The sequence below is a fragment of the Canis lupus genome, chromosome 1 (assembly GCF_003254725.2).
Source record: "Canis lupus dingo isolate Sandy chromosome 1, ASM325472v2, whole genome shotgun sequence".
NCBI classification, from domain to species: Eukaryota; Metazoa; Chordata; class Mammalia; order Carnivora; family Canidae; genus Canis; species Canis lupus.
The window spans coordinates 25348679-25373554 of record NC_064243.1 but is presented as its reverse complement, the minus strand read 5'-3'; the positions used below and the strand labels follow the sequence as shown (position 1 = coordinate 25373554).

The following is a 24876-nucleotide window of genomic DNA, read 5'->3' as shown; positions in this document are numbered from 1 at the left end:
AATAAATAGCTTTTGCTTTATTATTTATTTTCAAAGTTCTTATTACAAAGATCTGGCAAAGACACTTTTATCTGTGGGAGGACACAACAATTTCTTTATACCTCAGTAAGCCTTCCTTCTGCCCCACCATGCCTTGAGCAATCTCTTTTGTTTGCTGAGTGAAAACCAATTTCATCTGGCAGACAGAATCTTGTGTGCTGAGAGAGACTGTTTCTTCCAAAGAGAAACTTATCTTTTTGGATACCTACTGATCTAATCAAATTGACACAATTACTGCTGGAGACCATATTGAGGACTCCAAATGTCATTATTCTCTTTTCTTCACGTCTCTGTCCTGCTTTAAATAGAGTTCTCTAAACTCAGCTCAGTGTTAAGGGAAGTGTCCTCATGGGACATAACGCTGCCCCTGTCTGATCACTAGGAGAGCACTGTGAGAGTGATTTGGGCCTACCACCATGAAGATGTGGGAGAAGCTGGTCCTAAGTACCATGACTCCAATCGTGGCACCAAGAGTTTACGGCTGTTGAATCATGAGACAAGCAAGGTGTTGCCTACAGTTGTACCGTACTTTGACCTGGTAAATCAGGACGTAAGTTTTTTCAGGTTTTATTTTTGAAAGGGAGGGTTTATTGAAAACATGTAAGAGTTTTTACTTATGCTGTTGTGTTTAATAGCATGTCAAGAGAATGTGACTTTGTGTCCCCTTCCCCTTTTTATTAAGACAGGTCCCCATCCCAAACAAAGGTACGACCTATTGGTGTCAAATGTTTAAGATTCCTGTATTCCAGGAAAAGCATCATGTAATAAAGGTATGTGACTCACTCACAGGCTAAATTTAATTTGTATGAATGAAGGAGATACTGTTATTTTCCTAAAAAAATAGAAATGATTTTCAAGTATGGGAAAGCTATTTCAAGAACAAAGAACTGGCTTATCTGACTCCCACCCTGTCTTAGGAGTCACTAAATTTAGAGAGAAATCTTGGATTATAGCTTGATTTTGGTTTTTTTGTCTCCTAATTTTACATTGTAAGGTAAAAGTTGTGGGATGGATTTGAACATCACTAGTTATTTCTTTTTCTTTTCTCTTTTTAAAAAGATTTTATCTATCTATCTATCTATCTATCTATCTATCTATCTATCTATCATCTATTTAAAAGAAAGAGAGCTCCTGCGAGCAGGGGGAAGAGCAGTGGGGGAGGGAAGAGAAAGGGAAAGAATATCAAGCCAACTCCATGCTCAGTGCGGAGCCTGACTCGGGGCTCAATCTCATGACTCTGAGATCATGAGCTGAGCTGAAATCAAGAGTCTGGCCCTTAACCCACTGAGCTACCCCAGCGCCCCACTGCTAGTTGTTTCTTATGCAACATTGTACAGTTGGAATCGCTAGGGTTTCAATTTAAATAATATATTTGCATATCAATAGATTATATACGGGAAGATTATATTCCCCACCAATATTTGAGAATGTCTGCTTCACTGTAAATATTGGATATTGTAAAAAGAACCCAATTTTTATAGTGAGTTTTTGAGAATAGGAAAACAGGAAAATTAGTAGATTGTAGGAATTCAAAAATACAGAATTGGGTAATAAATAAACTCAGTTTGCCTATGGCTTTTAATTCCCTCCTGCCTCTACCAGGAAAAGTCTCCCAAAACTTTTGCATCTAATTAGTGAATGAACAAGTATTTTTAAGGAATTATATGTCCTTGGGTCTGAAATTGCTTGGTAGTTCCACAGTGGCTGAATATACAATCCATGCTCTCAAAGAAACTATTATGAGAAGGTAGGGAAAGTGTCCTAGACATAAGAAAGAATAAGATAGAATTCAATCACGCATACAAATACTCTAAACATTCAGATGGCCAGATGTCATCAGCTTTTTGTCAGCCTCAGACTATGTAGCAAAGCAGCATGGGTGTGAGAAAGACGCAAATTTGTAGGTTCTAGAATCCAGAGGGAAGTATATGGGTTCAACTTGCTGGTTGTCTCTTTCACTAACTATGTGCTCTCAGGTAAGTCGCTCTGGGGTAAGCCCTGGTTTCTTCGTCTGTAAAGGGTGGTCAGTCATAACATGTCCCTACTAACCTCAGAGTATTTTGGCAGAGATGGAAACACTGAATACATTCTATAAGTAACTTACGTTTGTTAATTTCTAATGTATTTGTCTAGTGGTGCAGAGCTGCCTTTTGTTTACACATATGATTCATAACTACTTACAGAGACAAGAGGAGCCGATTGAGAGAATGTTTACTGAATTACTAAGTAGTCCTAAATATTTGTGTAGTATTTTTGCAGTCAGATGACTTACCAATAATGAGACTTCAAATGAGCCACTTACCTCTGTGCAATGTTATTTTCTGTTTCTTGCCGGTGCCTTAATACTGTGCCTAAAGGCCTTTCCTTTTGCTGATGAAACACCTTTCCCAGAAAAGAGAATGTTATATTTATATATACTATATGTTATACAGTACTGTGTGTCATTTGCAATAGATTTAATGGGAACTCAGCCTAAAGGACAAATGTAAAACCACACGTTCAGAAATGAAAGCAAATGTTTCGCAAAATGGGTCCCTGATTCATTTTCCAGCAAATATTAATTGATAAAATTGCAGTCTGTAACCACTTACATTAATGCATTTTTATTCTTCTTCATTGTTATTAATGCTAATAATTAAGTAGAATGAAAAAATATTTGTCTGCTCTTAAAGGGGGAGTGTATGTTCTAACTCTCTATGTAGGACATTTACTTGGTATCCATTCAGGAATTCTTAGCTAGTTTTCCCATTGTGTGCTTATCATAGTAATACTCAGATATGCTTTTGGACTTCTATAAAATGATGAAAGTTCTTTACCCCTAGCAAGAGGGGATTTGAGGGAGAGAGGAGTGGTTGCTGTAAGGGCAGAGGGTTGGTGTCTAGAATTTAAAATTCTATTATTACTTAAGAATACCACTTATAGAATAGATTCCTGAGATTGTTATTAAATCTTAAAATGTTTTAAAGATCCTTAAGTATTATGAAACATTTTACTCAGAAATGAACCTAAATAGGATAATATGCAAAAAGAGAAGTGGTCCCTGGCTGGCTCAGTTGGAAAAGCATGCAACTCTTGATCTTGGGGTTGTGGGTTCAATCCCCACATTGGATGTAGAAATTACTTAAAAATAAAATCTTAAAAAAAGAAAGAGAAGAAAAAGCTTTACTTGGAAAATAAATTCAAAATATGTAGGTCGTAAAAATAGGAGTGCTGTGTGGCTCATTCGGTTAAGCTGCTGGCTCCTAATTTCAGCTCAGGTCATGATCTCAAGGGTCCTGGGATCGAGCCCTGCACCAGGCTCTGTGCTCAGCAGAGAGTCTAATTGAAATTCTCCCTCTCCCTCTGCCCCTCCCCCCACTTGTTCTCTCTCTCTCTCTCTCTCTCTTTCTCTCTCTCTCTCTCCCCCAAATAAATCTTTAAAAATAAAGATTGTAAAAATAATTCAGGTCGTATATATTTTGAGACAATCCTTAAAAAACAGTTTTAATTTGTGGCTTATGCCAGCGTCCATAAAATTTTAACATATTTCTAGAGTAGAGTTCATAGATCTAAAACTTACCTTAAGAAATTACCTGATTTCCATTCTCTTTTCCTTAGCAGAGATGATTTCTAGTAATTTAAGAGAACTATATCTTCTTTTCTTCTTTTTATAGAATCAAAGACTCATATGTTTTGAAAAGCCATCAGCTAGGTGCTTGTCCTTATTCCTTATTTTATGTTCCACAACTCACTGTATCAAAACAACTCAGTTCTTCTCTGATGCAAAAACCAAAAAATACTTTCTCAGAAAAAGAACATTGCTTTTATATTGTATTATATATCATTTGCAGTGAGTTTTAAGAACATATTGATAATAGTAATATTGTGAGAAATCAATTTTGTTGTCTGGATTCATTTCAAACAAAGAAAAGTGTGTAATTGCAGTTTAAATGTTAATAGTACTGTCCAATATACATTTCATAGTTATAATAACCATAAAATTAAGCAGATAAATAAAATATATCAGTGGCTGTTTGTGAATATATTTAATGCAAATGACTAAAATTAAAAATATTAATTACATTTTTAATTTAAAGTTTAATAATGTAATGATAAAAATTATTTACTACCAAAAATATAAAATAAGGTAAATATTTTATAAAACTATAAAATAACAAACATTAATAATTTCATCCATAGAAGTAATGGAATTATTATAAAAATTATTGGTGGTTTCAATTCTCTTGTGATTCCAATTTATTGATTTGTATTTGATTTTGTGAAAGATGTTTAAAATTGTGATTTTAAAATATTTATATTGTCAGATGACAGCATATCACACTGGAAGACAGATATGGAAATTATACAAAGAAAACTTAGTAATTTTATTAAAACTACACTTCTCATATGAGATCGCCTCTATGTGTCTCTCTCTGAGACCCACTGTCCAGCCCATATCTCCATATTTAAATATAACCCTGTTTAAGCTTTGACAAATAATACCTTTACCTTAAATTTAAAATTGTTTAGAGAAAGTGATTATTTCCACTCTCTTTAGTCAACAGTAATATCATTATCACCTGATAGTAACGATTGGATGTCCTGTATTAGAAGCTGGGGTTATATAACTAGTTTAACATACTCATTTGGCTTTTTTTTTGTTTGGTTGGTTGTTTTGTAGAGTTTTGTAGAGAACTCTCTCATAGATAAATTGAACTCCTAACTCATCCATTTAAACATAACATAATATGTTAAAGAGGAGAAAAAAGAAAAACAGCTAGGCTGTCTCACCATTTGGTAGCCATCTTGCCTTACAGGCTCACCTTTCCAGTAGGGAGGCAATAAGCCTCCTGGTATCATAGGTAGGTTCTGTGCTCTGATGGAGATGCTTTCTTTCCATTACCATTCATTTAATCATAGGAAGGTTATTTGTCAGCTGTAGCTCCATTTTATCATTTAAATTCTTTTTTTTTTTTTTTTTTTTTTTTTTTTTTTTTTTAAATTTTTTTTTAATTTTTATTTATTTTATGATAGTCACAGAGAGAGAGAGAGAGAGAGGCAGAGACACAGGCAGAGGGAGAAGCAGGCTCCATGCACCGGGAGCCTGACGTGGGATTCGATCCCGGGTCTCCAGGATCGCGCCCTGGGCCAAAGGCAGGCGCTAAACCACTGCGCCACCCAGGGATCCCTAAATTCTAATGGTAACTTCCTCATGGGATTATTTGGACTGAAAGTTATGTAGTGGTTAAAAAAAAACTGTATTACCACTTAGCATAATATCTGACACATAGAAAACTTTTAATGAACCCAACTATTATTAGGCCTTCCCCCCGCTCAATGTTGCTGTCTGAGTGACTTTTTATTGGTAAGGAGACCCAGAAAATGAAAGAGCATCATGCTAAAAGGTTGACCGTTGCTGAGTTTTAAGAAAGGATGGCCTTTATTTGTTGTATGACCTATGGCAAATTATTTACTTCCTTGTGCCTCAGTTTTCTCATCTGGAAAATCGGCATACTAGTTCTTACCTAATAGGGTTATTGTAATTATTAACTGAATCAAAGAAGTTTAACATGTATTTAGAACAATTCCTGGCAGGCACATAGTGTTTGTTAAATAAAGTAATTAAATAAAATTATGTAGATCTCTAGCAATGAACAATTGCTAATCTGTTGATCATCTGGTTCACTTTCTGGGTTGCTGATGGATCCCAAACCAGCCAACCCTTTCTGGACAGTCAGAATTCCAATTAGCTATAACTGTGCCTCAGATAAACTTAATTGGCTCTGATACTGCCACTTGCCAAAGTTAGACAAGTCAGAATTCCAAATAAAACTTAGATTGTCCCTCATTTCATTTAGACAATGAAATTTGAAAGCTTTCTGCTGTGGAGAAATGTGAAGTTGAGATAAACAAAACACTATCATCATTCTTTTCATTAATAGATGCATGAAGAGAGATGCTCTGCTGTATACTTGCTACTGAACAGAACATCTTTCTTGACATGATATAGATGCTGCTGTTCTTTTCTATTGGTGTTATTCATAAATCTGACCTATTTAATTTGAAGAAATGTTTCCTAGGACAAGAAAATCTAAAAATAAATGACACTGAGTGACCGTGAAATGTTCTTGAAGCCAGAGTACTGTATAGCCATGGAATAGTCATTCAAAAATTGATTTTCCTTTCCTAAGCACATGGCATGAACATTTGGGTTTATTTACATACCATGTTAAATAAACATTGCTGAACATTTTCCCTGTTATATTTCTTCTCCTTCTTCTTCCTCCACTTCTCCTTCCTCTCCCTCCTCCTCCTCCTTCTACTTCCTCTCCTCTTCCTCCTCCTTCTTCTAAATAAAAGGACACCGTCACGTTTGAGACTTTAGCATTAACATATTCTGAAATGTCAAGTGTGATAAAGGATTTCTATTTCTGAAAATGTGTAAGACTTCTACGTTAAATTTAGTAGATTGTAAGAATTTTCAGTGTTAAAATACATGACGTGACAACTATTAGAATGATCTCTTCTTTGTCACTATATCTTCTTCCTTTTTTCCCCTGAAATGATATTTCAAAGTATATTTTCATTGATGTGATTTTTCTTCCCTGATGGAAATGGCATTTTGGTTTGTCATCAGGATGCATTTCCATAGACTCTATGCTTTAGTTCTCATTCTTTTTTCATGTGTTCACCTTCAGTTTCATTTTATTAGGTGGCAGACTAGCAAGTGTTTTCTATTGACTGTTGACCAAATGGTTGTATTTTCACCTATTTATATCCAACTCTGTGGAACTTATTTGGCTTATCAATGTTTCCCTTTGTCTTTTTACCAATTTAACCATATTTCCTAAAGACAAATCTTTGGGTATTTAGTTAGATCTATTTAAGATGTTGAAAGAAATTAAGTTTCAAAGTATGCCTTCTGTGAAAATATTTTCCATTCCTTTTAAATACTCGATAACACTATATTTGGTTGTTAAATTCTTAATACCAAGGCACTTCCCCTGGCACATGTGGATTTTGTCACCCATTGACAAAATAGAAAATTCTTTATCTTCTGGAAAAATTATGCTGTAAAATCATGAGAATCCTCTTCTTCAGGAATTTATCATCCAAGGTTTATAAATACCAAAATGCTTTTACATATATGTATATTTCAGTGTATCTGAAATTTTATATATCTTTTATCCACTGGAAGAGATGAAAATACTTGGCCATTTACCATGACTGAAATTATAACTTTGTACAGAAAGAAGTGGGTAGAAAAAGTGGGTCAACAATGCGTTGACTCAAATGAGCACATTTTAAAGATTGCTGACTTAGATTGTTCAGTGCTAAATTCTTTCTTGATTTTCTTGGGTTACATCTACTTAACAGAAACACTGGAGATTATCTAGCTACTTGGGTGTTCTTAATAGCCACTTGAGAGTACAAGGTAATTTAATTCACTTTGAATGCATGTCTTTTCATGGAAGTGATTTATTGCTAACTCTGTCACTAATTAGCTCTCTGACCCTAGAGAAAGTACTTAACCTCACCATGGTCCTCAAATTCTTTGTAAGATAAAAGGTTTAGATCCGATGATTTCACATGACTCTTTTTACTTCTAAATATCTATGACTTCCTAAAGCTAAAAGTGAAATATGTGCTGGGGTTTGGATGCACTGTGGTCTGAATTCCTGATACTCTTGCTTCTCAGTCTCCCGAGGTTTGCTGAGGTAAAAAGTGCTTAGGGAAAATGCTGTTTCCCTGGAAGTTTAAAGGCCCCTCTTTTTAATTCCTTGGGCCTAGGCTCTCCTAACATGTATTTTAACATGTATTTTGAAACCTAGGTTCCCATCTGTGAAATGGGGATAATAGTAGTACTTGTCTCAAATCAAATGAAATAATATCCATAGAGTTCTTTTTATCTCTGTCATATATTAGATAGCTCATAAATACTAGATATATTTCTAATTTATTTATGAAATAAATCTAAGTAAATAAATAAGCAAGCAAATAAATAAGTCTAAATCTTGGACATGATGTCAGTTTCAAATAGGGATAGAAACTAAGAGTGCCAGGGTGAGCAAGGCTTTCAGGTCGGTACAGGGCATAGCAGAGTTGCTGGAGGTAGGTAGGAGTTGTATTCTTACTCTGCGTTTCATTAACTTGACGACCTTGAGCAAACTTAACTCTGAGTTTACGTCTTCATTTGTAAAGTAGGAAAAATAATTGCCAGTGAAGATGAAATAAATACAAGTGAAAACACCTGTTACATAAAAGTCTCATAATTGCTTGTTTTCTTTTTCTTTTTTTTCTTTTTAAGATTTTATTTGTTTATTCATGAGAGACACACACAGAGAGAGGCAGAGACACAGACAGAGGGAGAAGCAGGCTCCATGCAAGGAGCCTGACATAGGACTCAATCCGGGTCTCCAGGATCACACCCTGGGCTGAAGGCAGTGCTGAACCGCTGAGCCACCCGGTCTGCCCTGTTTTCTTCTCTTGATGGGGATTATGGAGATGGACTCAAACTTCTAGTACTTTCTCATACTTATCAGGGCTGCACTGAAACCATGGTAGGAAGTCAGCTTCTATTTTATTTTGAAGAAAAGATTCCCTGGGAATTAGATTTCATAGCTTGCTTCCATTATTCTAACTCAAATGAAATTTAAGCTAATTTCCTCCTGTTCTTGTCTAACTAAGGATAAAAGCCAGCTGGTGACGATACTCTGGGAAATATTCTTTCACATTCTTAGGTCACCCATTAGCCTTCCATTCTGTGGCCTTAAATAATACCATTTCCAACAGACAGAAAAAATATTTATTTTTCTTTGTTGCTCTTCTACCACCCAACTCTACTCCCAATCTAGTACATTTTTAAAAGTAGTCTAAGAGGTTGGACAGCAAAACTGCAAAGCATTAGCACATTTATTGATAATTACTGGCTATAAAACTTGGCAAATAATTTAATGAACAGCACTTTTATCAAGAGCACTAAATCTGTACTAAGATATTTATGTTGGATTCTGCATGTTGATGGTAATATGGGTGTAAGTAGAAGTATGGTAATACTAAGATAGGAATGATTTTTACTTAAATTCAGGGAGGTATGCAGGTATGACTTGCTAAAACTAAAAGTGAAATATGTACTGCAGTTTGGATACCCTGTGGTTTGAATTCCTGTTACTCTTGCTTCTCAAGCAAGAGATACTTAAAGATAACTATATGCTTCTCTGTTTTTTACTATTTTAAATACATTTTCATGTTAGATTTTCACAGCCTCCCACAAGGCAAGTTGAATTAGCACCACTTTCCAGATGAACACACTGAAGCATAGGTGCATAAGTGACTTGCTTAACACTATTACCCAAATTCTGTGATGCAGAGCCAAGACCCAGCACAGATCTTCCTAGCAAAATTGGACTTTTCTCTCTACAGTTCTACTAACCCAAGCCTTCTAGCTGATCTTTGCTGCAATGAAAAATAATTTGGGTGAGAGATGTCTTATAGCTTATATTCAGTTATAGGCCCTTTGAGTTAGTTTTTCAGAGTCAAGGCTGCTACTTTTGAATCCTACAGGATGAGTGTATAGACTGAGGGCTACATGAGCAAATTCCACCAGAACCTTTCAGAGATACCAGTTCAAAGGGCCTAGAAACTGACTTAGACCTCGTTGGGTAGCATTTCAGTACATAGAACTCTACCATTTTCCAACTTGGGGTTTGGAAATGCTTATTAACAGGAAATGACACATATCAAGTATAATTTGTGATTTAGGAAGTCATTTAAATAAGACTGGCGTTAAGATGATTAGGTGAGAGATTATGTATATGGCTATAAAAAGGCATGGAATGTTAAATCTCAGCTGATGTTAGGGAGAAAGGAATTAGAAATAATTTCATTGAAAAGAAAATTGCCTGCTAATCTTACAGGACACATCCTGTAGCATAAGGATCATTGGGAACAAGACCTTAGAGGTCTTCTAGAGAAGAACAAGCCTTCTGTTTAAACTGAAGTACAGTCCTCTTTGGAGTTAAGTAAAAATAATGGTGATGACCTATTTTATCCTCCTTCACTGTAACAGTCCATGAAAAGGGACATGTGGGGAGAAACAATAACATTTTAATTTGGAAGTTCAGTTTATGGCAAAACACCCAGAGAAAAGTTCCCTAAAACCAAGAAGAGCTATGTTGTTGGAGAAAGAAGTACTGACATCTCAGCGTGGCCTAAGAACCAGACCAAGAGCATGGGTTCTAATCCCACACTAACCATTGGTCAGTTGCAAGTTAATGTGACTGCACTACAGTGCTTCTCAAGAGATTAACTTATATTAATAACACAATTCAAAGACTATAAGTCTGTGTAACTGAGAGGTTGTTCTAATTGACCTTCAACTTAAAATTCTTTGACTTTAGTTAAATATTGGAATTAACAAAACTGGAAATTTATAAAATAAATTCATAAACTTGATTTATGTATATACATAACATTTATAAAATGATCTGCAATGAAAAGTTGTCCTAAAAAGTTATAAAGAAATGAAGAGAATTTTTGCATGTGTTCCCACAGGATATAATATGCCATTTTTACTTTGGTGTCTGTTTTCAATGTAAAAAAAATTATAGACTTATCAAAACAGGATAACATCCATTGTTTCCCTTTTGATACAACAATTAATTTTTTTTCTAGTTTTTATGAATAGTGCTTTTAGTAATTAGCAGGAAAAATTTACATATATAGTAGAATTTCACTTTAAATAAATTAGTTATCTACTATTTGAGTTTATAAAACTTATAAATCAGAGATCAGTTTTTAGATAATCCTAACTGAGTTATAAAAGACTGCACTGTTCTTTAAAGTATCAAGCCTCTTTTGGCGTGTTTAAAATAAATGTGTTTCTACATCAAAAATTTAGATAATATATAAAAGTTTAATAGTATATTTATTTTATAAAGAAAAATATTACACTCGCATATCAGAAACATTGTGGTTGAATCTGGCTTCATCGAGTCATTGTATTTTTCTTGATTCACAATCTAAGATGAATAGTCTGAATAGAATCTTCAGGAATGGAGTCCAGGCCCTTATGTTTGTGGGTGGTTGTTGCTATCATTTGGAAAAATTGCCCAAGTGATCTTGATAAAAACTCACTGATTAAGAATCCTTGCTTCATATTTATTAAAACTTCCCAGCAGACTGGGAAAGACTATATTTAGGTTATATTCTTCATGTTAAGTAGCATCAATACACATTTTTATAGTAATTACACTGTTTTATTCAACAAATATTCTAAAAACTGAGCATATAGTGAGCATCTATCAAAATACACTGCTAGTTGTCTGCACATGAAAAAGATTTAAGCAGTTTATGGTTTTGAGATAGGTCATTCCTTGATGCATTGCATATTTCTTCGTGGATGCAGAGACGCAAAAACACCAGCTGTTTCCTGGAACCACAGCTGACTTTCATTATAAAATTTCAACATGAACTAATTCGGATATAAGGAATACTTTATTCTATGAAGGCAAAAGATTTATGGCCTAGTGAAATGTATCGAAGTTAACTCTATACATTAATGTTTATAAGGTAATGGCCCCATTCTAGAAACTGTATACTGAAGGTGACCTTGCTGGCTCTAATGCATTCCATTATCAATAAAAGATCTTTTATCACTGAAATCTCACTGAATTGTTGTATGTAGAACTTTAAATATTAAGTAAAGGCAAGACCAAGTAAATAGCATTAGTGATCCTGTAAATACTACCCCTAGCCTTTCAGCTTTTACCCTGGCTTGAGGAACTCCTGAGAGTATAGGAGAGTCACTTGGTGGTTTGTTTCAGAAATCAGTGTATTTGATACACTATATGTCTTAATTGGCTGGATACATAGCTTTGCACTACCCTCCCAATTGTGAAGAAGAATCAATGAGTATCTAATGAGCACCTGCTTGAACAGTATTCAGTAATATGTCTTTTGTCAGATATAAGGCAATACAAGATTAGTCTTTTACCCCAAGGACCCCCCAGTCCAGATGGGGAGACATATGCACATCTGAATAACAGAGAAACCCTAAAACTGGTGAGCGAACATTGCTCTCAAAGTACGTAGTATAGGTGAAAGAAAGAAAGGAGTGAAGGTCTGGGCACCATCTTGTGACGTTTGGAAGGAATAATTTGGGGAAAGTACAACTAAATTGATCTTAGGGAGGTAGGCAGGTATGGTGAGGATGACTAGGACACAACCTCTCTGTTCATGTGTTTAAGCACCAAAATAATATAAAACACTTATTGAGATCACTGTACATTTTATGGCTCAACCATCACCAGAAAAACCCTAGGAAGTAGGTACTATTATTATCCTCATTTTATAGAGGAGGAAACCTGAGCCTAGAGAGGTTAAGTAACTTGCCCATTGTTGATAAGTTTCCTGTTTGTATATTCCCCCTGCCCCTGCCCTCACCCCAGGAAGACTGAATATTTTTAAAATAAACATGTATGAGCCCTTTGGCTAGTTTGGCCCCAAAACATGACTTCCAAGTTTGTAGAAAGCAGCAGTCATTGACTAAAAAGTAAGACTCTTGCTTCAGCATTATACTTCCCCAGTATTACACAGTTGTCTGTGCGGAAGCTCCATCTGGTCCCACATGTGGCAAAGAATACTTGATGCTACAACCAACATCTGCGTGTGCGGGGGCCAACTCACAGCTGCTGCCTAAAGTTTAAATTCATCGTATAGTTATGTCAGATTAGAATGCAGAAACTCTGCAATTACTTGTTGTCAGGGTAACTGCATTTTCTGATCAGAGAATGCCTTAATCATACCAAAGCCCCTAGTGTGAAATGCTGAAAGGGACCCCAGACTGTGGCCTTTAGTACCTAAATGGGGTCACTGATTTTTATCTTGAATGGTACCATTGTGTTACTTTATCCCCAGACATGAACTTACCAGTTTTACTTAATGTTAAAACTCTGGCAAGTTGCATCATATTCTCCAAAATAGAAACCAAGGCTACCTCTTAATTGCACGATATGCATATAGCCTTTTAGCTCTTTAAAGAAAAGCTGTAAGCAGTTCCTCAGAAGAGAGTGATGGCCTTTCAATTCTTGTGGAAATGAAGAGGTCTTCCTTAGAGTTAGAGTCACTAGAGAGTGATTGGACTGTTGAGTTTGTCGGAAGTAGTTACATGTTCTGGATAGTTTAAATGTATATCTTGTATGTATGCTTCTTCATAGAAGTTTGGATCATTTAGTTTTTCATTTTATTGAACCATGAGCCTAATAAAGATCTCCAGAGATAATTTACTTATGGCTCAAGAGTTGAAAAAAATACAGCTTTAAAAGTGCCATGAAAGAATTTTATGGAATAATTTATTTCTTCTTCAGCTTGAATTAATGTGAAATTCATGTGTGAGGTGATAGGCCCTGAAAAGAGATCACAACCGTTAAATTTCATCTCTTATCTTTGGAAAACATTTTATTTTGCAGAAAATGAAGTCTAGTGAAAAAAAGCTGTTTTTCTCATCCAGTTAGTTAATTGAAACCAGGATTCAAATTTAGGTCATAATTGTAATTATTAAAATTTTCCACTTTCTAAAATCATCTTTGTAAATGGAATTGGGTATTTTATCCATAATAGCTGACTTTAACTTCATGACTTCAAGGCAAGATGAGTCCTTTTGGATGGAAACTGAACATCAGTGTTTCGTTACCATTGGTAGCATGGCCTATTATTAAATATGCCCCTTGGTTTTTCTCTTACCTTTTTTGATCTTGGTAACATTATATAGCTATATGTTGAATGGAAATAAGAGTTCCTATCTTCTCAAGATTACTCTGAAAGTGCTTTAAAAACATTGAATTATAGGGGCCACTGGGTGGCTTAGTCAGTTATGCAAGCTGACTTGTGATTTCAGCTTAGGTCATGATTCAGGGTGGCAAGATCCAGTCCCACCTCAGGCTCCATGCTCAGCAGGGTGTTGGCTTGAGATTCTCTTTCCCTCTCCCTCTGCCCTTCCTGCTCCTGCGTGCTCTCGGTCTCTCTAAAATACACAAATGAAATCTTCAAAAAATATTGAATTTTAGAAAACAAATATTTGTTGAGTACTCATTATGTAACAGACCTTGTGCTTTACTTATTACTTATGCCATTTTGCAGATTAGGAAACTGAGGCTCAAAAAACATAGATATCCTACCTGAGGTCACCGAGTATTTAGTATTATAAAACATCATTTGCTTAGTCTTGCAATGGGATTTTATTTTATATGAGCCTAAGTTTGGAGGTCCCTTTCTTCCTGGTCACTTAGAGTTGGCTTGAAATCCTGCCTCACTTACCACTTATAAGACCTTGGGTAATTTAAGTAGAACTCTGAATCTCAGTTTCTTCACTGGCAAAGTGGAGATCCTACCTGCTCCCAAAATTGCTGGGAAAATCACCTGAAGATGTTTCTAAAAGCACAGGAAGCAGCACAGTGATTACAAAATACTGTCTTTCTACTGTTACTTTTTTACTCTGACACTCTAAACATTCTGTTTGCTTTGGGCAGCATTTTATTTCATGATTGCAGAAAATGAAGTCTAGCAAGAAAAACTCTGCTTTTTTCATCATAATTGAAAGTGGAATTCAAATTGAAGTCTAAAATCCCAAATTGCTATATTTTTTTTCAACATATGACCTATAGAACAATTTCAAGGTAAAAAAAAATATACCCAAGATTTGTATCATTTTCTGCTGTCATCTTTTAATAATCAATAATGAAATAATTTTTAGAGCTTTGGGAAAGCTTTAAATTACTTAGATATAATTATCCAGTAATTTAGAGTAGCCCTGGAACTCATTTTGATATCATTGACTTTTTTTTAGGCATTAAAAAATGAAAACCTTGAAATACATTTGTTTATATCCAACTGGATTTTATATGGTATGTTAGGTTTTTATAACTTGGCTTTCTCCATTTCTACTATCTTTGTTTTTTATTTCTATATTCACTTTCAAGATAAATCTTAGTTCTCTTAATAAGCCTGCCAAATATAATTTATTTGTTATGTAAGGCAAGCTCTTATTGCAATAGGTTGTAAGATTTACAACTGAATGAAATTTGCAAGGTTTAAGAATGAAGTTCTTTTTTTTAATGATAAACAGGAAATGTTAGGACTGAGTAATATTTTCCACTCATATAGCAAATAAAATTTTCCAACAGATTGTTGGTTCCATCACATTATTTCAAAGTATATTTATTCCAAGTTGCTAGAAAATATTTGTTCTTCAGCTTGAATTAATAATTATATGAAATTCATTTGTGATAGGAGATGTTCCATTAATAATCCTGAAAAGAGATCACAAATGTTAAATTTTTATCCCTCATTGTTTGAAAGCTTAGGGAGTTTGTACCGTACACTGTTTCTTAAGAGAATGCTTAGATTTTTCCTCCTTTTTAAATCAATTTTGTGTAAAGTCTGTGTCCTAAGATTTGAAAATTGCATTTAATTAAGTGACTTGATGTTCTTCTTCTTCTTTTTTAAATTTAAATGCTGGGAATTAAACAAAAAGTATTATCTAATGTGTATTTGTTTCATTTTTTTATGTAATATATACTTGTTACAAGAAGAAAAAAAGTGAAGTGTACAATAGTGTCCTGCTTTCCCCAGATTCCAGTTTGGAGTTAACCAGTGTTAACACATTTATTTGTGTCCTTCTAAACTTCATGTTCAAGAAAGCACAAAATTATATCGGATTTTATTGAGTTAATCGCCTTTCTTTTTTTAAACAAAAGGAGGATCACTGTACATATGACTTAAGATTTGCTTTTTCAAGTTACCACCCATATAATTGCAGGTCAAAAATATAAGAACACTTTTATTTTAATATTTGCATGATGAAATCCCCTAATATGTATAAACCACAATTTTTGTAGTCATTTACAGTTGATTCACATTCAAGGTGACTTAAATTTTTTCTACTGTAAATAATATTTTAATAAATATTCTCATAGTGGTTTCATTTCTGTAGGATAGATTCCTAAATGCATTGAGTTAAGGTTATAGGCATTCCAAATTTTAATATATTTGTCAGATAACTTTCTAAAATTCACACACTAGCAATGTGTGCAGATTTCCTCATTCCCCCTCAAGACTGGGTATTGCAGTTTTTAAATTTATTGGCTACTGATACGTGAAAGCTGACATTTATGATTCTTTCGACTTGCTTTTCTCAGACTACCAGTGAGACTGATGCTCTTTTTATTTATGTTTCTTCAGTGAATTTGCTGTTCAACCAATTCATTTTTAAAAAATCCTTTTATTGAATTACATACATAAAAATTCACACACACTAGTACACAACTCATTGGATTTTCAGAAGATGAACTAATCATGGAATCAGAATTAAGATCAAGAAATAAAACATTACTGGTCCACCAAAAGTGGCCTCTCACTTCCTCTTCCAGGTCCTGCCTCTCTCCAGATATAACCACTATTCTGTTCTGACTTCAATCATTTTGCCTCTTTTGAACTTTATGAATTTTGGACTCTTTGGTGTCTGGCTTCTTTTACTCAATATGATGTGTGAGTCAGCCATGCTTTTGAGTAGAAAATAGTGTGTTCATTTTCATTTTTTATAAAGTTTAATTATTGAATATACTAGAATTTTATATTCATTTTGTATCAGTTAGCTACTACTGTGCACCAAACTGCCCCAGAATTCAAAGGCTTTAAGCAAATACACATTTATTGCAGTTTACAGATCAATAAGGGAGTTCTTCTGTTTATTGCATTGCTTTCTCATAAGTCTGCAAGCTGCTTGGGTTGTGTAGGCAGTACATGAATGGTGACTGGGCTTTTTCATATAATGGGAAGTCACCTCTTTGTAGGCTGGTCTAGGAGGTTTCAGATATGAAACAAGATCTATTTTATAGTATGTATCATATTCTCCAGAAGTCTAGACTGAGCTTGTTCAGATGGTGGTGGCAAGATTCCAAGTGAGAAAATAGAAACTCTAAGACCATGTGAGGCGTGGTCTTGGGACTGGCACACCATTACTCTTGGCCCAAGATACAGTTCTAACCAAGGTACAGGACGGTTTTTCATAATAGTTAATCTTTTTTACTATTAGATAATATTCCTTTGTATGGATATAATACAATAGGTTTATCCATATTCACTCGATGGATATTTGTGCTTGTTTCATTTTGGGACTATGACTGATAAAGCTGTTATGAACATTTGTGTATAAGTCTTTGTATGAACATATGCTTTCTTTTCTCTGGATGTATACCTAAGAGTGGAAGGCCTGGGTCATATGGTATACAGTGTGTTTACTATTTTTAGAAGCTGTCAAACTGTTTTCCAAAGTGTTGCACTATTTTACATTCCCAGAAACAATGTATGAATGTTTCAGGTGCTCACATCCTCACCATCACTTGGAATAGTCAGTCTTAAAATTTTAGCCATTCTAATCATTGTATCTCATTGTGATTTAAATTTGCATTTCCCTAATAACTAAGGATGTTGAGCACCTTTTCATGTGCTTATTTACCATTCATAAAGTTTCTTTGGTGAAGTGCATCTTCAAATCTTTGTCCATTTTTAAAAATTGGATATTTGTTTTCTTGTTATTGAGCCTTGAATAGCTTTAATAGCCTGGATAACTAACTGTTTACCACATATTTGATTTGCAAATATTTTGTCTTAATCTGTGGTTTGTCTTTTCTCATGTAACAGTGTTTCTCAGAACAGAAGTTCTTAATTTTGGTAAAACCTCATCTTTTTTTTATGATTATGCTGTTGGTGCTGTAACTAAGAAATTTTACTTAACTCTAGATCATGAATATTTTCTTATTTGATTTCTCTAAGCAGTGTTTTTAATTTTAAGCATAGAGATCTTATACAATTTTGCCAAACTTATTACTAAGTATCTAATATTTTTGATGCTATTTTAAATAATATTTATCTCCAAATTTCATTTCCTGATTATTTGTTACCAATGTGTACAAATGATTTTTATATATGCATCTTGTGTCTCTTGCTAAACTCACCTACTGGTTATAGCCTTATTGTTGGAATTTGGATTTTCTACATGAATCATCATATCATTTCAGAATAAAGGCAGTTTTACTTCTTCCTTTCTGATCTGATGGCCCTTTTTCTTTCTTTTTAAAAATTTCATCCTTATTACATTGCATAGAACCTCCAGTATAATGATGGATAGAAATGGTGAGAGTGGATTCTTTGCTTGTTCCTTCCCTTAGGGTGAAAGTACTCAGTCTGTTATCATTAGGTGTGTTGTTAGTTATATAGGCTTTTCTGTCACTCCCCTCTTATGGTGACTCCAATTGTAAGTATATCAGGCTGCTGCTAGTTGCCCAAAACTCACTTAAAATACATTTCTTTAGTCTGCTTTTATTTTTTTATTACTCTATCTTCAAATTTGCCAGTCTTCTCTTTTTTATTATCTACTCTGTTCTTAATACTATACACTAGTATACAGTGTATTTCTAACCTCAGTCATTGTAGTTTTAATCTCTAAACGTTAAATTAGAATATTTTAAAATTATCTTCTCTAGCATGTCTCTATTTAACATATTCATTTTATTAAATTTTTTTTATTTATGATAGTCACAGAGAGAGAGAGAGAGAGAGAGAGAGAGAGGCAGAGACACAGGCAGAGGGAGAAGCAGGCTCCATGCACCGGGAGCCCGACGTGGGATTCGATCCTGGGTCTCCAGGATCGCGCCCTGGGCCAAAGGCAGGCGCTAAACCGTTGCGCCACCCAGGGATCCCTAACATATTCATTTTTGATCTATCTTCTGGAACATATGAAACACAGTTATAATCTCTGTTGCAATGTCCCTGTCTACTATTTCTATCATTTGCATGAGTTCTGGTTAGTTTGGTTTGAATCTAGTCATTATGGGCTTTATTTTTCTGATTCTTTGTGTGATGCCAGACATTTTTAATTTACTTTACTGGATGCTGGATATGTCCATATTTTTATAAAAATTTTTGAGCTTTGTTCTCGGATGTTGTTAAGTTACATGAAATCAGACCTTTTGGGACTTATTTTTAAGCTTTGTTAGAAACTCACTTTACCCACTGCAAGGCAAACCCTTCTGAGTACTTTACCTAAAACTGTGTGAATTATAAGATCTTCCCCTCTGCTGGGGAAAGGCTCTGTTTTCTGCACTGTGATATTTCTGTCATTATTTCTTCTAATTCTTTAGAGTAATTTTCACCTGATCTTGGGTAGGATTTTTAAGGATGATTTTTACCTGTGTGAGAGGATCCATGCTCAGTAATACTTGAAGCAAACCTAATGTAGATGTCTTGAGTTGTCTCTCTGTGCATGTCTTTTCTGCCCCCATTGTTATATTCTGTGGGCTGTAAGCCACTTTGCCTCCTTGGGCTCCCAATTTGATCTCAACTCAAGGAGAATGCCAGGCCCTGCCTGAGTTTCACTTTTCTGTGCAATAGCCTAGAAACTCACCTTGGACAATTAACTGAAGAAATCATGAAGACTTACCTCATTGTTTCTCATTTCCCAGAGATCACTCTCCATCTCTGCCCAAAGTCCACTGCCTTGAGACAATGCTCAACATCATTACTTATTCAGAAACTGCAAAATAAAAGCACACTGGGATACCACCTGCATGAATTGCCATGTGAAAATTAAAGAGTTGGCAAGATGTCGAGAAATTGGAACTCTAATATACTGCTGAAGGGAATAGAAAGTGGCACAACCACTTTGAAAAATCATTGGGCAGTTTCTTAAATAATTAAATATACATCGTTATGTATTCTGACAATTTTGCCATTAGCTATGTAGCCAAGGGTCATGAAAGCATATGGCCAAACAAAGATTCATAAAAGAGTATTCATAGCAGCTTTCTTTATAATTGCCAAGAAGTAGAAACAAATCTAAATGTGTATTAATATGTGAATGGATAATGTGTATTAATAATGTGTATTAATTTAAATGTGTATTAATAGGTGAAGGTGGTATATACAAACAATGGAACACTACTACTCTGCAATTAAAGAGAATTAACTATTAGGACATAAAACCAACATAGATTAATCTGAAAATAATTATGCTGAATGAAAGACACCACAGGAAAAGAGTACATATAACATGATTCCATTTTTCATAAAATTCTAAAAAAATGAAAGTAATCTATAGTGACATGAAGCCATTTAGCAGTTTCTTGGGATAAGAATGAAGCATGGAGGGAAGACAGTGAGGGATTGCCAAGGAGCATGTGGAAACTTTTGGGGATAATGTGTATATTAGTTATCTTTATTGTGGTGATGGTTTTATGAGTATATATGTATGTCAAAACTTAAGAAATTTTATACTTTGAATATATGCACCTTAGTGTATGTTCAATTATATCTTAATAAAAGTGAAAGAAATGTTGTTTTGGCGGTCATAATGATATTTTCATTTTCAGTAATTCTTCCTTATTGTTCTATCACATACTATTTAACTCATCTGTAGAGTTTCAAAGTTCAATTATGTGTTTATTCTAGAAATTCTATTGGTTTCTTTTTCAAATATGCTAACTCAATCTTTATCTTGCTCATCTTTGCTTTTTTATTTTTGGATATATTTTTATTGGAGTTCGATTTGCCAACATATAGTATAACACGCAGTGTTCATCCTGTCAAGTGCCCCCCCACAGTGCCCATCACCCAGTCACCCCAACCCCCCACCCACCTCCACTTCCACTACCCCTTGTTCATTTTCCAGAGTTAGGAGTCTCTCATGTTCCGTCACCCTCTCTGATATTTCCCACTCTATTCCTCTCCTTTCTCCTTTAATCCCTTTCACTATTTTTTATATTCCCCGTATGAATAAAACCATATGTTTGTCCTTCTCTGATTGACTTACTTCACTCAGTGTAATACCCTCTAGTTCTATTCATGTCGAAACAAATGGTGAGTATTCGTCATTTCTAATGACTAATATTCCATTGTATATATAGACCACGTCTTCTTTATCCATTCATCTGTTGATGGACACCGAGGCTCCTTCCACAGTTTGGTTATTGTGGACATTGCTGCTATAAACATCGGGGTGCAGGTGTCTCGGATTTTCACTGCATCTATATCTTTGGGGTAAATCCCCAGCAGTGCAATTGCTGGGTCATAGGGTAGCTCTATTTTTAACTCTTTGAGGAACCTCCACACGGTTTTCCAGAATGGCTGCACCAGTTCACATTCCTACCAACAGTGCAAGAGGGTTCCCCTTTCTCCACATCCTCTCCACCATTTATTGTTTCCTGTCTTGTTAATTTTCACCATTCTCACTGGTGTGAGGTGGTATCTCATTGTGGTTTTGATTTGTATTTCCCTGATGGCAAGTGATGTGGAGCATTTTCTCATGTGCTTGTTGGCCATCTGTGTGTCTTCTTGGTGAAATTTCTGTTCATGTCTTTTGCCTATTTCATGATTAGATTATTTGTTTCTTTGCTGTTGAGTTTGATAAATTCTTTATAGATTTTGGATACTAGCCCTTTATCTGATATGTCATTTACAAATATCTTCTCCCATTCTGTAGGTTGTCTTTTAGTTTTGTTGATTGTTTCTTTTGCTGTGCAGAAGCTTTTGATCTTGATGAAGTCCCAATAGTTCATTTTTGCTTTTGTTTCTCTTGCCTTCATAGCTGTATCTTGCAAGAAGTTGCTGTGGCCAAGTTCAAGAAGGGTGTTGCCTGTATTCTTCTCTAGGATTTTGATGGATTCTTGTCTCACATTTAGATCTTTCATCCATTTTGAGTTTATCTTTGTGTCTGATGTAAGAGAATAGTCTAGTTTCATTCTTCTGCCCGTGGCTGTTCAATTTTCCCAGCACCATTTATTGAAGAGACAGTCCTTTTTCCAGTGGATATTCTTTCCTGCTTTGTCGAAGATTAGTTAATCATAGAGTTGAGGGCCCATTTCTGGGTTCTCTCTTCTGTTCCGTTGATCTGGGTGTCTGTTTTTGTGCCATAACCATACTGTCTTGATGATCATCTATTGAGAGGATCATAAGGTTCTTGTTTTTTCTCTTGTTGATATGATCTATCATGTTGATTGTTTACTAGTGTTGAACCAACCTTGCATCCCAGGGATAAATCCCACTTCGTTGGTGAATAATCACCTTAGTGTACTGTTGGATCCTCTAGCTGGTATCTTGTTGAGAATTTTTGCATCTGTGTTCATCAGGGATATTGGTCTATAATTCTCCTTTTTGGTGGAGTCTTTGTCTGGTTTTGGAATCAAGGCGATGCTGGCCTCATAAAATGAGTTTGGAAGTAGTCCGTCTGTTTCTATCTTTCGGAACAGCTTTAGTAAAATAAGTATTGTTCTTCTTTAAACGTTTGATAGAATTCCCCTGGGAAGCCATCTGGCTTTAGACTTTTGTGTCTTGGGAAGTTTTGAAGACTGCTTCCATTTCCTGCCTGATTATCAGCCTTTTCAGGTTTTCTATTTCTTCCTGTTCCAGTTTTGGTAGTTTGTGGGTTTCCAGAAGTGCATCCATTGCTTCTAGATTGCCTAATTTATTAGTGTATAGCTGCTTATAATATATTTTTAAAATCGTTTGTATTTCATTGGCATTGGTTGTGATCTCTCCTCTTTCATTCATAATTTTATTAATTTGAGTCTTTTTTCTTTTTAATAAGGCTGGCTAATGGTTTATCTATCTCATGAATTCTTTTAAAGAACCAACTCCTGGTTTTGTTGATCTGTTCCACTTTCTTCTGGTCTCTATTTCATTAAATTCTGCTCGAATCTTTATTAACTCTCTTCTTCTGTTTGGTGTAGGTTTTATTTGCTGTTCTTTCTCCAGTTCCTTTAGATGTGAAGTTACCTTGTGTATTTGAGGTTTTTTCCAATTTTTTTAGGGATGCTTGTGATGTATTTCCCTCTTAGGACTGTTTTTGCTGTACCCCAAAGATTTTGAATGATTGTATCTTCCTTTTCATTATTTTCCATGAATCTTTTCAATTTGTCTCTAATTACCTGGTTGACCCATTCATCTTTTAGCATGATGCTCTTTAACCTCCATGTGTTTGAGTTTCTTCCAAATTTCTTCTTGTGCTTAAGTTCTAGTTTCAAAGCATTGAGGTCTGAAACTGTGCAGAGGACAATCCCATTCTTTTGGTATCGATTGAGACCTGATTTGTGACCCAGTATGTGGTCTATTCTGGAGAAAGTTCCATGTGCACTTGAGAAGAATGTGTATTCAGTTGTGTTCGGATGTAAAGTTCTGTAAATATCCGTGAAATCCATCTGGTCCAGTGTATCATTTAAAGCTTTTTTTAAAATTATTTATTTATAATGAGAGACACACAGAGAGAGAGAGTGGCAGAGACACAGGCAGTGGAAGAAGCAGGCTCCATGCAGGGAGCCCAATGCGGAACTCGATACCAGGTCTCCAGGATCACATCCTGGGGTTAAGGTGGCGCTAAACTGCTGAGCGACCCGGGCTGCCCTCAAGCTCTTGTTTCTTTGGTGATGTTGTGCTTAGCAGATCTGCCATTTGCTGAAAGTGCTGTGTTGAAGTCTCCTACTATTAGAGTATTATTATCTAAGTATCTCTTCACTTTGGTTATTAATTGATTGATATACTTGGCAGCTCCCACATAGGGGCATAAATATTCATGGTTCTTAGGTCTTCTTGTTGGTAGACTCTGTAAGTATGATATAGTGTCCCTCTTCACCTCTTACTACAGTCTTTGGGATAAACTTTAATTTATCTGATATGAGGATTGCCACCCCAGCTTTCTTTTGAGGACCATTTGAATGGTAAATGGTTCTTCACCCTTTCATTTTCAGGCTAGAGGTGTCCTTAGGTCTAAAATGATCTCTTGTAGACAGCAAATAGATGGGTCTTGCTTTTGTATCCAGTTTGAAACTCTGCGTCTTTTATGGGATCATTTAGCCCATTCATGTTCAGAGTTACTATTGAAATATATGAATTTAGTGTCATCCTAATACCTATTCAGTCCCTGTTTTTGTGGATTATTTCTTTGGGCTTTCTCTTCTTTTACAGGGTCCCCCTTAATATTTCTTGCAGAGCTGGTTTGGTGGTCACATATTCTTAACTTTTCTGCCTACGTTGGAAGCTCTTTATCTCTCCTTCTATTCTGAATGAAAGCCTTGCTGGATAGAGTATTCTTGGCTGCATGTTCTTCTCATTTAGGACCCTGAATATATCCTGCCAGGCCTTTCTGGCCTGCCAGGTCTCTGTGGAGAGGTCTGCTGTTAATCTAATATTTCTCCCCATATAAGTTAAGGATCTCTTGTCTCTTGCTGGTTTAAGGATTTTGTTTTATCTTTGGAATTTGCAAGTTTCACTATTAAATGTCAAGGTGTTGAACAGTTTTTATTGATTTGGGGGGGACCTCTCTATCCTGGATTTCAATGCCTCTTTCCCTCCCCAAATTAAGGAAGTTCTTAGCTATGATTTGCTCCAATATGCTTTCAGACCCTCTGTCCCTCTCGGTGTTCTCTGGAACCCCAGTTATATGTAGATTTTTCCTTCTGAGGCTATCATTTATTTCTCTTAACCTTTCCTCATGGTCTTTTAATTGTCTTTCTCTTTTTTCCTCAGCTTCCTTCCTTGCCATCAACTTGTCTTCTATGTCATTCACTCTTTCTTCTACCTCATTAACCCTTGCCATTAGGACCTCCAGTTTGGATTGCATCTCATTTAATTGATTTTTAATTTTGGCCTGATTAGATCTAAATTCTGCAGTCATGAAGTCTCATGAATCCTTTGTGCTGTTTTCTAGAGCCACCAGTAGCTTTATAATTGTGTTTCTGAATTGGCTTTCTGCATAGAATTATAATCCAAATTCTGTAACTCTGGCAGAGAGTACTGTTTCTGATTCTTTCT

General features: G+C 35.3%; 1 protein-coding gene and 1 long non-coding RNA gene across 2 annotated transcripts in view; both read left to right on the top strand.

Moving 5' to 3' along the window:
* The window catches only part of MOXD1 (monooxygenase DBH like 1), a 95869-nt gene that overhangs the window by 19792 nt on the left and 51201 nt on the right, over window positions 1-24876 (top strand). The window contains exons 3-4 of the mRNA XM_035705349.2: window positions 422-589; window positions 726-809. Of these exons, the coding sequence (XP_035561242.1) occupies window positions 422-589; window positions 726-809 (252 nt within the window). The remainder of the gene's footprint in view (window positions 1-421; window positions 590-725; window positions 810-24876) is intronic.
* Window positions 14862-20410, top strand: LOC125755607 (uncharacterized). The gene is made up of 2 exons (XR_007412513.1): window positions 14862-14921; window positions 19539-20410. It is a non-coding gene; the product is annotated as an uncharacterized LOC125755607 (long non-coding RNA).